The 12,699-nt window shown below is 48.3% G+C and overlaps 2 protein-coding genes across 8 annotated transcripts; one reads left to right on the plus strand and one right to left on the minus strand.

Moving 5' to 3' along the window:
* Nucleotides 1-2,361: 2,361 nt before the first annotated feature.
* Nucleotides 2,362-7,464, plus strand: LOC123052392 (uncharacterized). 7 transcript variants are annotated; one of them, XM_044475538.1, is made up of 10 exons: nucleotides 2,363-2,902; nucleotides 2,978-3,015; nucleotides 3,091-3,156; nucleotides 3,572-3,645; nucleotides 3,782-3,790; nucleotides 3,908-3,952; nucleotides 4,057-4,175; nucleotides 4,613-4,699; nucleotides 5,113-5,230; nucleotides 6,978-7,464. In XM_044475538.1, the coding sequence occupies exons 3-10, from the start codon at nucleotides 3,146-3,148 to the stop codon at nucleotides 7,001-7,003; spliced, it is 489 nt and encodes a 162-aa protein (XP_044331473.1). In that variant the 5' UTR covers nucleotides 2,363-2,902; nucleotides 2,978-3,015; nucleotides 3,091-3,145; the 3' UTR covers nucleotides 7,004-7,464. The 7 variants fall into 7 exon arrangements, 3 of the variants coding, with proteins under 3 accessions (XP_044331473.1, XP_044331475.1, XP_044331474.1); XM_044475540.1 differs by lacking the exon at nucleotides 3,782-3,790; XR_006424668.1 differs by lacking the exon at nucleotides 6,978-7,464 and having other exon boundaries at nucleotides 2,362-2,902; nucleotides 3,572-3,658; nucleotides 3,908-4,175; nucleotides 5,113-5,206.
* A 3,232-nt stretch (nucleotides 7,465-10,696) lies between these two features.
* LOC123049117 (uncharacterized) lies at nucleotides 10,697-12,017 on the minus strand. The gene is made up of 2 exons (XM_044472108.1): nucleotides 11,333-12,017; nucleotides 10,697-11,259 (listed from the first exon to the last, which is right to left on the minus strand). Exons 1-2 carry the CDS (start codon nucleotides 11,762-11,764, stop codon nucleotides 10,900-10,902), a joined length of 792 nt encoding a protein of 263 aa, XP_044328043.1. The 5' UTR covers nucleotides 11,765-12,017; the 3' UTR covers nucleotides 10,697-10,899.
* Between the last annotated feature and the right edge of the window lie 682 nt (nucleotides 12,018-12,699).

Consider the following 12,699-nt stretch of genomic DNA (forward strand, 5'->3'; position numbering starts at 1 on the left):
TCTCAACAGTTTCTTCACCACCTCGTGGTCGGTGATGTCATTGGCACCAAGTGCTTGAAGCTCATTTGAGATGTCAGTGAGGCGATCGAAGGTTTGTTGAACATTTTCATTGTCGAGTCTTTTGAAGCGGTTGAAGAGATTGCGAAGAACATCAACTCGAGAGTCACGTTGTGTTGAGACTCCTTCATTTACTTTGGACAGCCTATCCCAGATAAGCTTAGCAGTTTCCAAAGCACTCACTCTTCCATACTGTCCTTTGCTCAGATGGCCACATATGATATTCTTCGCTTGAGAATCGAGTTGCTTGAATCTCTTCACATCGGCAGCGTTCAGTGAGGGTGAGACAGAGGGAACACCTTTTTCCACAACATACCAGAGATCGTTATCAATTGCCTCAAGATGCATTCGCATCTTATTCTTCCAGTAGGGGTAGTCCGTCCCATCGAAGGTAGGACACCCAGCAGAGACCTTGATCATACCTGCGGTCGACATAACTAAAACTCCAGGTGGTTAAACCAAAATCACACAGAACAAGGGAGTACCTTGCTCTGATACCAATTGAAAGTGCGTTATATCGACTAGAGGGGGGGTGAATAGGCGATTTTTAGAAATTCTTCACTGAGGAATTTGTGGGTGAGGAAATTCCTTAGCGAAGAACTACTTGCAGCGGAATAAGTACTCAAAAGTATGCATAGCAGAACACAAGCATAGTCATCATGATGAAATGAAAACAAGCACAGAGTACAGAAAGCGTAAACACAGGATAACACAGGATGAAGACAAACAGACTGAAGAAATTGAACTGAGGAAATTGAGAAAGTCTTCAGTCAAAGTCTTCAAACACAGATATGAACAAGCACAACACAGTATGAGGAAATGAAAGAGTTGAGGAAATAGAACCAGTTGGCTTGGTGAAGACAATGATTTGGTAGACCAGTTCCAACTGCTGTCTCAGTTGTACGTCTGGTTGGAGCGGCTAGGTATTTAAACCTGAGGACACCCAGTCCCGGACACACAGTCCTCACCGTATTCTCCTTGAACTAAGGTCACACAGATCTCGTCCAATCACTCGTGATAAGTCTTCAGGTGACTTCCAAACCTTCACAAACTCGGTCACTCGGCGATCCACAATTTCCTCTTGGATGCTCTAGACCATGACGCCTAACCGTCTGGAAGAAGCACAGTCTTCAAAGGTAACAAGCGTCGGATCCACGCAGGATCAATCTCTTCAGTGATGCTCAATCACTTTGGGTTTGTAGGTGTTTGGGTTTGGGGTATTTCCTCACTTGATGATTTTCACTCAAATTCCTCGGAGGATGGGATGCTCGCAATTGACAAGTGTCAGTTTCTCTCGGAGCAGCCAACCAGCTAGTGGTTGTAGGGGGCGGCTATTTATAGCTTAGGGAGCAACCCGACATGATAAGACATAAATGCCCTTCAATGATATGACCGTTAGGTGGGTAGATATTTTGGGACAGCTGGCGCATAGCACAGCAACGGTCGGAAATTTGAGTATCAAATTCCTCAGGGCTATCATGTTCCTCACTGTGTAGGCAATCCGTACTGGCGAATTCCTAACTCCTCAGTCAGAACAAATTCCTTAGAGACCAGAAGAACTTCGTCTCTGTCACTGAAAAATATGACTGAACTGTGTGAGATTTCCAATGGCTTCACTCGAAGGGATTGGTAGGTGTAGGATTTTGAGTTGAGCATCACATGGAAATTTTTTTCTTAGTATTTCCTCGACCTCCTTTAACAGTACGGTGTTTCCTATGACTCAAGAAAGAGAAAATGAAACTACGAAAACAAAAGTCTTCACGCTTCATGTTCCTCAAATGAATACCAAGTCTTCAAGGTCACACCAATTTCTTCACTTTCAAAGTCTTCAGAAAGTCTTCAGAAATACCAAAGTCTTCAGTCGAAGAACTTTATTTTTAGGGGTCGACTTTCTCTGTAAATATCAAACTCCTCATAGACTTATAGACCTGTGTACACTCATAAACACATTAGTCCCTTAACCTATAAGTCTTCAATACACCAAAATCACTAAGAGGCACTAGATGCACTTACAAGTACAAAGTTAGTACAAAGTTGGGTCATACCCTGATATAAGTATGTAGGGAGAACACGGGCCTCCTCATAGCTCAGCGATTTCTGGCCGTCGGATCTCTTGTTTGATGCGTTTTCAGCCGTCAGATCAGACCACTGGAGGACCTCGGCCGTTGGATCGATCCGGTAACACTGCTACAATGAATAGTTACCTCCCGCTGTAAAAGATCTCGTGCCACCGCGTGTAATTCTCGTGCCACGTCGAGGGCATTTTAGTCATTTCACTATAGGGTATAAAATCTCATCACCTCCCCGTAGAACCCTAGCCGCTCGCCCCGCCCCGCCCCGCCTGTCCCGCTCGCCGTGGCCGTGGCCGATGACCGCGGCCCTGCCGTCCCGCCCTGCCGTCTCGCCCGTCCCGCCCGCGCTCGCACGTCCCACCTCCTCCTCGCCCTCTCTCGATCTCCTCTGTGAACCCTAACCCCGCGCTCGCACGCTCGCCCTCTCGCCTCCGCCTCTGCTCATCCTCGCGCCGCCGCCTCCGCCTCTGCTGGCCCTCGTGCCGCCGCCACCGCCTCTGCTGGCCCTCGTGCTGCCGCCACCGCCTCTGCCTCTGCTCGCCCTCGCGCCGCCGCCACCGCCTCTGCTTCTGCTCGCCCTCACGCCTCCGCCTCCGCCTCTGCTCGCCCTCGCGCCGACGCCTCCACCTCTGCTCGTCCTCGCGCCGTCGGGCCGTTTCCTCCTCCACGCCGCCTTGGTGCTCATCAGGAAAAGCGCGGCTCGGCGCCGACCCTCGCGAGTGAGGTAGGACGCGCGCAGGAGGGAGCGGCGGAGCAAGGTGGGGCCGGTCGAGGTGAGCTGCCTTTCCTCTTCGCGTGTTAGTTTTCCACGTTGTTCTTAGTTGATCTGTGATCTTGTTTGCGTGCAGGTCTCTGTCAATCTGCTGTTGTGGTCATCGATTTGCAGGTATATGTGTATGTATGTGCTCTTGTTGGCTGCTAGCTTCTCCTCACCTCTGATTTCCCCTTGTTTTCCTCGCAGATTCGTCGGGTGTTGCCGGTGCCTCCTTTGATCTGACCCGGTTGCGTCTTCGTTCATGGATCTGAGGTTAACCCCTCTTCTTCTCCTCCTTTTGTCCTCTCGTGTTAGAGTGCTAGGTATACGGCGGCATGGCCAAGTGTTGTGTGTTTGGCCAGCATGGGCCATTTGTTGTTTGTCCTGCATCTGGTAAAGGCCAAAGGTCTTTTCCTCTTTGTCTGGTCTGGTAGTGCCTGCAATTGGTGCTTCTTCCCTGGTGGAGTATTTGTGTTTTGTTGCTTTTAGTCTAGCTAGGTTCCAAGGAAGGGACATTTAGGCTTTTCTTGTTTTGCTGGTACGAGGAGACATGGCCGGAAGCACCAGCGAACTACACCAATAGTATCTCTCGTTAGCTCACAAACATCTTTGTGAAGTACTACCTCCGTAGTATACTCTACTTTCAATCTTGTACTTGTAACCTATTTTGTCCTTCCCTTCTTCACAGTTTGGGAGAGATACAACAGAGAAGACCACCAGAGAAACGGTCGTCCCGGACCCAGACTATCATTGCTATACTTGGTGAGCTCTAGAGGTAGTATATAGAACATCTCTGTTCTCTGGAAATGTACTTCTATGTCAAACTGAAAAAAGATATATGTTGTCTGGTAGGCTGGTAATATGTCCATCCATTAACCACTATTTTGTCATAATGCAGGGATATCTGGTGTGTCTGCATATGCATAAAATCTTCTTGCCGCTGCACCTGTAGACCTACTGGGGCTGCTTCTCTTGTTTCATGATTCGACGGAGAGCTCATTTCATGTTTTGGATCTCTTGCCAGGTTTGTTTATGTTTTGGATTGGAGCAGCGACACAAGTAGGGAGAGGTCGTTGCCTGGACTGCTTCTCCTCTCATCATCGTGGCTTGCAGGTCGCCACCGTCACAAATGTTACTTTTCATTTACATTCACATGATGTTGTAGTGTTCCAGGCATGAAAACGATAAAATATTGTGGCCGGCTGCCACCGACCGACTCGAGCTCGCTTCAGCCTCCTCCTACGATCCTGCAGCTACTACCTCCCCAAGCAAAGTCAACCTACAACAACAAGGTGAGCCTCCTACCCTGCAGTTTAGGGAACAAGAACTATCTCGGATAATAGGACATGGTAGAGTCACAGGAAGATCCATACGTCAAACTTAAATTCAAGTATCATACTGAATCCCTCTTCTGATTTGGAGGTCTGAACCAACTATTCTAAAATTCCTCAGTTGTAGAGGTCGCATGATACTAGCAGGAGCCCTTTGTTGTATGTTGATATACAAGATGACACAGAGTGAACATTTGTGTTGAGCACATGCAAGGCCCTGTAGGTTGTCCTGGTGGACAATACTAGAAATGAGTAAATTTTCTTAGTTTGATATTGGTAATGGACAAGGCTAAAGATTTTAAGGATGTTTCAATTTAAAAATGTTTAATGCAGAAATAGGTTTACATCTTAATGCTTAAATAGTTAATAGTAACACAATATTTCTCTGTTTTCGTCAGGATATCCCTTTAGCAGCAGAAGCCTCTAAAGATCACTCTAATGTGGCTTACATTGTCACTCCTCTTGGATTGCATGAGCTTATGGTGGTATGTGCTAATTAATTCCCCTATAGTTTTACCACACTAGACAATGTGTGTTCAGTACACATTATGGTCATTGTCGATAAAGAGGTAACTAGCTGTCTATTGTGAAGTTCGGCTAAATATGTTCACTTCGTCCATTTGTTAGTTCCCCGGTCCTCTTGACCGCAACCGAATAGTCTTTTGTTTTTTTTCATTGTAGCTCAGCTCTGTATGCTCCTATTTCTCAAGTGGGAGTAGTGCCACTTCCAAGAAATATGTCACTGTATGCTTAATGCATGTACCTGGATTCCCTTCTATAATGACAATAATGTTTATGCACTTCTAATTCTACACAACGTCAAATAATAGAGAGTAATCCATTTTTTGTATGTGTGGGCTCATATTGTACCTAATCTGAAAAAAATATTAAATGACAGGATTACAAGGTGTGGAGGCCGGCTCTCTCGGTTCACTCAAGAGTACCTTTGTTCTGCTGTAGCTCAAAACGTAAGATGCCAGAGCCACGACGCGAGTGCGTCTGCTTCCCGTTAGGAGGTAAGGCGGCGGATGTTATATATGCCCACTCTACCATTTTCTTTATCTAACATGTAGAGTTAAACCACTGGTTTCATATGTCCTTTATTCTTATTACTTTTAGTCTCCAAATGATATAGGAGATTCTGTTGGTGCTCTATTAACATGATTGGATTTTGTATTTTTTTTCTTATTAAATAATATTGCTCCTGCACCGTGACACATAGTCGGAGGGTGATCCATTCTATTGTATATGTGGACTCCTTATTGCCAATGTGGTCAGGAAATAATATCATCTTTAAAAATATCATTGTAGTATGAGATGGGTTCCTGAAGCAGTACCATATGTAGCCCTAGAGTTTGAGATGTGGTTGACTGAGCCGACAGTTATAGTTCACTGTGTCCAAAAGTTCCATTTCTTCGCCTTTTTGGAGAATGATGCAAATAATGTGTTTGTTTTGAACTTCTTTCAACTACATATTGCTTGCTATTTGGTGTTTAGTTTGTAGTGTTACTTTTCTGCACCAGTTGCTTTGCTTCTTGCACTAATTTTTATTGTCTTTTTTCTGCACTGATTGCTTGCTCCTTGCTTTTTTTACTTTGTAGTGTTTCTTTTCTACTGAACCGTGAAATTAGCGTGTATGATTTCTAGAAGCTATCTCTCTTTTATGCACTAACTGACTTTGTGTTAGCATTTGGTTTCGAAAAATGTCATTGTACAACCTGACCAATTCTTGGTGCTAATTGTTTCATCCTCTCGTATTTTAAGTTTGCGAATTTAAGGCTCTACCATCATACAAAGGCAAACATTCATGGGGATTTGGATTAAGTGCACCTCCTTTTCATTATTCTAATTAATGAGTGCTCACAGAAAAGGATACGGTGCTAAGATTTGCCATAATAGATTCTTGACTTGCCATAAATTCAAATAAGGATTGAATATATTTGTAGTTAAACCATTCTTGCTCAGGTTTCAGATTTCTCAATCCATTTTTCTGTGCAAATATCAATTCTTGACAGGTTATTCAGTAATCTCGCACATGTTCGTTTTCTCTATATATCATCAGTATTAAAGTTCATACATGATACGTTATATTCTCGGCTTTAGAACATTAAAGTTCGTACAAGATACCTTATCATCAGTAGTAAAGTTCATACCATGTTCTCCTGCTTAGTCTAAATCAGATAGGGACTTTAAACATAATCAGTTTAGATAATGACAGGCATCCTCAAGTACATGTAAAACCATGGTATCCTCAAGCCATGGTTGGGGAAGGATAAAATTAGAAAAGGAAAAGAGGGTCGTAACATGTTTAGTACCATCTTATGGGTTGTTTTGAGGCCACAGATCTGTAGCATCCTAACATCTGTCCTGCTAACTTCCCTACTTTTCTTTTAATTTGTGCTCTGAATATGATCATGTGACCTGCTTTCTTCAGTTCATTTGCTTCAGATCATGTGGCCTGCTTTCTTTTCTTCTCCATACAAGCTACATGTTACTGTTACATACATGTGGGAGCAGATTAAATCTGTCCATTGAATTGTAGTCATACTTTTCTTAAATGGATTTATTTCAAGGCCTGTTATGTATTGTTCACGTCTTCTGCCTTTCAAGTGTGTTGGTAGCACACCCTTAGTTATTAACCAACACATGTATTGTTCATGTCTTCTGCATTTTTCATTGAGCACAAAGGTATCACTATTTAGGTAAATTATATGATGGGTTATAGGACTGTATGAACTGCTAACCAATTTATCCTTTTAACAGAACATGGTTTGATGAAAGGAGGGTGATGGATGCGCCATGGGGCAAGTCACCTGGATTGTGTCGTGTTGGGAGGGTGATGGATGTGCCATGGGGCAAGTCCGTCTGATGAATGGTGTGGACGGAAGAGCGACAATAACTATGGGGTTGGTCAAAGGTTGAAAGAAATCTCTTATGTGTCTTCGGTCTCGACACCACGTGTAGGTAGCCATCATTGATAATACAAACTTTGAAAAGTTTGTTTCAAGGTTCATAACTCTGTTGTCAATGGGGAAAATGTTATCTGTTTCAAGTGACAAAACAAACTACTCATAGCAGGTTCATGTGATGTGGCGTATAAAAGGTCGAACGTCAAGACGATCAGGTGTATGTATCCAAAAATATGCTTTTGTGGAACTATATAGGTTCTTTGTCTCACACTGCTGTTGTGACTTTCTTTTCCTGTATGAAAAGTACACTATCTATATCAAACTTGATGTGGATTGATCGACCTTGCTCGCTTTTGGCACAAGTATATATTTCCATTTCCTATGAACTTCCAGATGAATTGTTCCACTGACAAAATTCCTCGTGTTTTCTTTGCATTTGGAAAATGTGATTGCCTTGCCTTATGCCATGACTTTGACAAATAATCCCATACCAACTAGCAACAGTACCGTGCTTTGTTTAAATGCTGGGGCAACATGCTCAGCCAGGCACCACGCGGCTTGGCGCGTTTCCGATCTAGTATTTTGGAATGGAGGGAGTAGTGAGCAAGGAAGCTTTGAGAGTGGGCATAGTACGCGTTTTAGGGGCACTTTGTCGCCTCAAGCGTTAAATAGGCACACCCATAAGTGAGACTTGGACGGTCCTGGTGGTGATGAGCGTGCTTCCGTGTTCGATGAAGAACATTGAGAAAGTGGCCTCTCACGGCTCTATTTCTAGCCTAGCAAGCTACAAAACCCATGACAATGTTAGGCAAACAACGCCCCAAAGCTGCTGCCAGGTTCACATACGACGTAGAGCGATAAGTTCACTAGCCATCGAGAGACGCGCACATCATCCACTCTGAAAACAGCCCATGAACCAAATCACATTACTAGTACATTTTTACTACCGTGTCGCCCCTGTGCGGCGACCGGGGGAAACCCTAGCGCCGCCGCGTCCTCATCCCTCCCCCGACCTCTCCTCCTCGCCGCCGCCGGGCAAAGCCTGGTCGGCGTCGGCGGCGGCGGGATCTCTTCTCCCACGACTCACTGGATCTGGCGCGAGCGGATCGCGGCGGTTGTTGGCGGCGCGCTGGAGGCGGGGCGCGCCGGCGCGAGCTTGGGGCGACAGTAGGGCTCACGCTCGCGGTTTCCCCTGGTGTGCGTGGGAGTCCGCTCGGGGAGCGCGGCGGCGGCCCTCGGCAAGCGGTGGCGGGCGCTGGGCTCTCGGCGGCGCTCCGGCGTGTGCAGCGGCGGTGGTCCCTGTGCGCGGTCGGCGGCTCCGTCTCTGACCCGGACGACGCGGGGGATGGCAGCGGCCCGGCGTGGCCGGCGATCTGGATGCGGTGGTGCCGGCGGCTCGCTGATCTGCCGGTGCTCCAGGGTTCTGCCTGGTGATGCTGGTAATGACGGTGGCCCGTGCACGAGAGTTGGATCCCTTTGAACTGATCTGGGTGAAAAGTTGCCTTCGGCGTCTGCTAAGGCCGGCGGTGGCGGCGCTATCTGCGTCGTTCCCTTCTTGAAGGCATCGCCGTGGAGAAGTCCAAGGCCACTCTCTGCTACCTCCGGGGAAAACCCTAGATTGGATGATCGGATGACGGCGGCGCTCTGGTGTCGTTCCTTCTTTGGGGGTGTCATTCTTGGAGGTACACACGTGATCGAGGGACCAGAGGACGGATTCTTTGGTAGAGCGGTGATTCATCCTACACACTGATGGCGACGGATCTTGACGGCATGGTGTAGTGCAGATTCGGAGTTCGCTGTGGGAGGATGGACTCGCGCAGGAGGACGACGCTGTCGGGAGTCGTGGTGGCGTCGGTGGCAGAGAGGCCTGTCACGGTACATGCAACAGTACAACTCTGAAGATGGATTGGTGGCAGGTGGTTGCGGCGGCCTCATACCCGGCAGACGTCCTGGTTGAGGAGTGCGCCGGACTGGTTGATGCCCCATACCCGGCAGGCGTCCTGGTTGGGATCTCAGGTCTTAGATGTTTAGGTTTGGCTGCGATGTCTGTTTAGTATTAGGCCCAGACTATCTGCGCCCCTTCATCAATTGGATAGGTGTAGCAGCAGTTGTTGCTTAGACGGTGACTTTAGTTTTGCTGTTGTTTGATTTTGTAAGGTCTTGTGAGAATAATTAATAAAATGACCGTATGCATCGCCTAGATGCAGAGGCCCGGGGTCATCCTCCTTTTCTAAAAAAGTACATTTTTACTACCGAGTACTGACTAAGGAAATTGTGTGTGTGTGTGTTGCTAGGACAATCCGGTGAGAAGCATAGTAAAACTTTCATTGTTATTCTAGGCTCAGCATGAGATTGTTGAACTATGCTGCCCAATGTTTATTTTATAGTCAGCCGCGGAAAACACCTACAAAACTAGAGATAAGGTGAGTGGGTATCTTTGATTAATGTTTGTGACATAATGTTAATGGATCGCTTAGTATGGTTTTGTATGACAGCCAATTCACAAAGGCAAGAGCCCCGTTGACAAATGATAAAGAGTGTTGTTGGTTGTGGTAGCTTTTTTTTAAAGTAAATTTTGGTTATTGGTCCATAATAGACTAGGGATGGGGGAGTAAAGCATTATACGTGATTTAGTACCCTGCTCAACCTTCTTCCTCTTGGGCGTTTTTCCTTTGGCTTTGGACTTTGTCTTAAGTTTTTGCATCTCTCTTTGACTTATTGGTATGTTGAACCTAATAAACTTGTAGCAACTAGATTTTGCCATATAGATGCCACTTAGGACTTGTGGACTTAGTGAAGATTGGGAATAATTATACCCCAAAATTGCTTGGTCGTGTACCGTTCTGTCATGGTTATCACGTCTTACATCATAGAAGGTGGTGGTGTTTTTGTTTGTGGGTCTTTCTACTCTTCCTTTTGTGTTGTTATTATTCTTTCTCCCGAAAGTTGTCCGACGACAAAGCATCTGTTCAACAACATGAGTTGTGAGGCATGTATCCCCGAACCATGTACATTTAATGATTTTAGGTTCTCACCGCTTGCATGGATGGCTCAACTTTTTTTTTGAAACAAGGCAAAAGATTTGTCATTTTCATTAATTAAGAAGAGGAGTAGACATGGTTCCGCCAAGCGGGCGATTACAAATTACTCTCGTGGCATAATATTACTCAAATACTTCGCACCCGCACGAGCCCAAAGTGAGGCTTCATCCTTAATTTTGGCGATGACGACGGTAGCAGGGGCGGCGGTGTTGCGGAAGATCCTCACGTTGCGCTCGTTCCAGATTTCCCACGCAACAAGCATCATCAAGGTGTTACGAGCCTTGCGCGAGGCACCCCTCTTGTGACAAACCTCGTCCCACCAAACTCTCACCGAGGGCACAAGTGTCCAATCTGTCGGGTCGATGTCGTGAAAACCAAGCGAACTCTTAATCTCCGTCCACACTCTCACTTTGAACCGGCATTGGAAGAGGAGGTGGGCCGCCGTCTCTTGAACCTGCTTGCAAAGAGGGCAAAGGTTCATGTTAGTCACCTTAGTGTAACTTCGATTTCAGGTTATTCGAATTTGTGCATGTTTCTTAGACTATTGTACCATCTTATAGCTTATTCAAGAAGATACAACCATTGTTCCAGTAATCGATCACACGAGTGCTCGTACAAAGTGCTATTACAACAACGCAACACGCCAATCATTCAAACTCTACAAAGAATAGTTGTGCTACGCCCCCCTGGCCGTCTGCCCCCTGCGCTCTCCGCAAGTTGGTGCCCGCCACTGGGTCAGACGTTGTCGGGCAGGTCGAAGTGCTGGACGCCGAGCACCTGCAGCGCCGAGTTCTGCACGAAGAGGACGAGGCCGCACTTGGTGGCGCGGAAGTCGTCCCACAGCGGGAACTGGACGGACCCGGACACGGCCTTCCTGGCGGACGCGCCGTCGCGCACGGCGGCCACCTTCTCCAGCCGGCGCACCACGTGGTCGTTGAGCAACGACTTGCCCTTGTTCTCGCCGCGGCCGCAGTCGGTGATCACGCCGCTCTCGTACAGTGCCACCAGCACGCTCCCGCCGCCGTCCACGCGGGAGTGGAGCGCGCCCGTGAAGGACGCCTGCAGCGTGCTCGGGTTCGGCCGCTGGAACTTCACCTGCAGAGCACGCACACGGTTCAGAGCAGCGTCAAGAACTAAGGTGGTGGGTGCATGCAGCATGCGTGCGTACCTTCATGGCGGGCGAGGGGTAGCGGGGCGCGTCGCGGACGGCCTGGGCGAGCTTGTCCTGCTCGGTGCCGACGCAGTCCGCGCGGCCCTGCACGACGACCTGCGGCGTGAAGAGCGTGTCCAGCCGGAGCGCCTCCACGTACGCCTTCTGCCGCACGGTCCAGGCGCTGGACGCGAAGGGGTCCTTCCACCCGCGGTAGTCCCAGTAGTCGACGTGGAACCCCAGCACCACCATCGCTCGCTCGCCGCCGCCGGCCTCGGAGGACTCCTGCGCCAGCCGCGCCACAAGGGCGTCCGCCTCAGGCGACGCCGCGCACCCCTGCGAGGAGAAGAGCTCCACCAGCACCGGGCCCGGGGCCAGGTCCTCCACAGGCTCCGGCGCCGAGGCCGTCGCGCCGCCCCTGCCGAAGCACGCCAGGAAACGCGGCGCCATCGCTACGTCTACGTGCCTGCCTCCTTCCCGGAGCGGAAGAGATGTCAACGTGGTGGGAAAGGGAAGCGACTGCCAGTGCCAGGCCGATCGAGGCGCGCGTTTGCGTGCGCCGGGCGAGGTAAGTAGAGTGGTGGCTGGGCACTTAGGTGGGTGAAAGCGAGGGAACGTGGCGGTGGCGACGGGATACCAGCCTGGGACAGCACGCAGCTCCCCTTCCCGGCGCTACGTTGCGATCTGTCGGCCTCCGCCCATGTGTGCGGTGCGCCTGATTGCCCACAGCCTCTCCATTATTTATAGGGAGTGCCTAGAACTCATTTAGATGATATATAATTTGATCTCATTCATCTTGAAAATAAAAACAGGTATAATCCACGTCAGCACACACGCATCTTATAGCATCACATCCAATGACTATAAAAGGTGAATGAGACCCAACTATATCTCATCTAGATAAGTTTTAGCAAAACTGTTATTTATATATAAAAACCCTTTCCTTTTCTAAATTTCTTATGGGTGACACGGTAGCACCACTTTGCTCCACATGCATCTTCTTTTTGTGCGCTACTTTGCTCCACATGCATCTATCTTCCTTTGCGATGCGAAAAGATGACCGAACCTGCATATGCTCCCCTGTTCTAAGCTGCGGATCCTTTGCTTCGTTCGGTGTGTTTTGCCGCAGCCAAGTGGAGACTGATGAGCTTCTGCTTCGCCGAGAAGTAAGAACGGTGTCGGTCCATCGGCGAGTGGTTGGGCCCGCGTACCCGCGCAGCGGCTGGCCGGGGTATAATTTGTTTAAGGCAAACGAGCGTCGGAACACGCCGACCTAGCTGTTTGCTGTCCATGGCGTGTCACAGTTTTTTTTTTCCTTTCGAAATGGTTGGTGTGTCACAGTGGAGACTGATCCACAGTCTCTGTAGTTCCTGTGCGCCGGCGTT

This window comes from Triticum aestivum, chromosome 2D (genome assembly GCF_018294505.1).
Source record: "Triticum aestivum cultivar Chinese Spring chromosome 2D, IWGSC CS RefSeq v2.1, whole genome shotgun sequence".
In the NCBI taxonomy this organism is placed as follows: Eukaryota; Viridiplantae; Streptophyta; class Magnoliopsida; order Poales; family Poaceae; genus Triticum; species Triticum aestivum.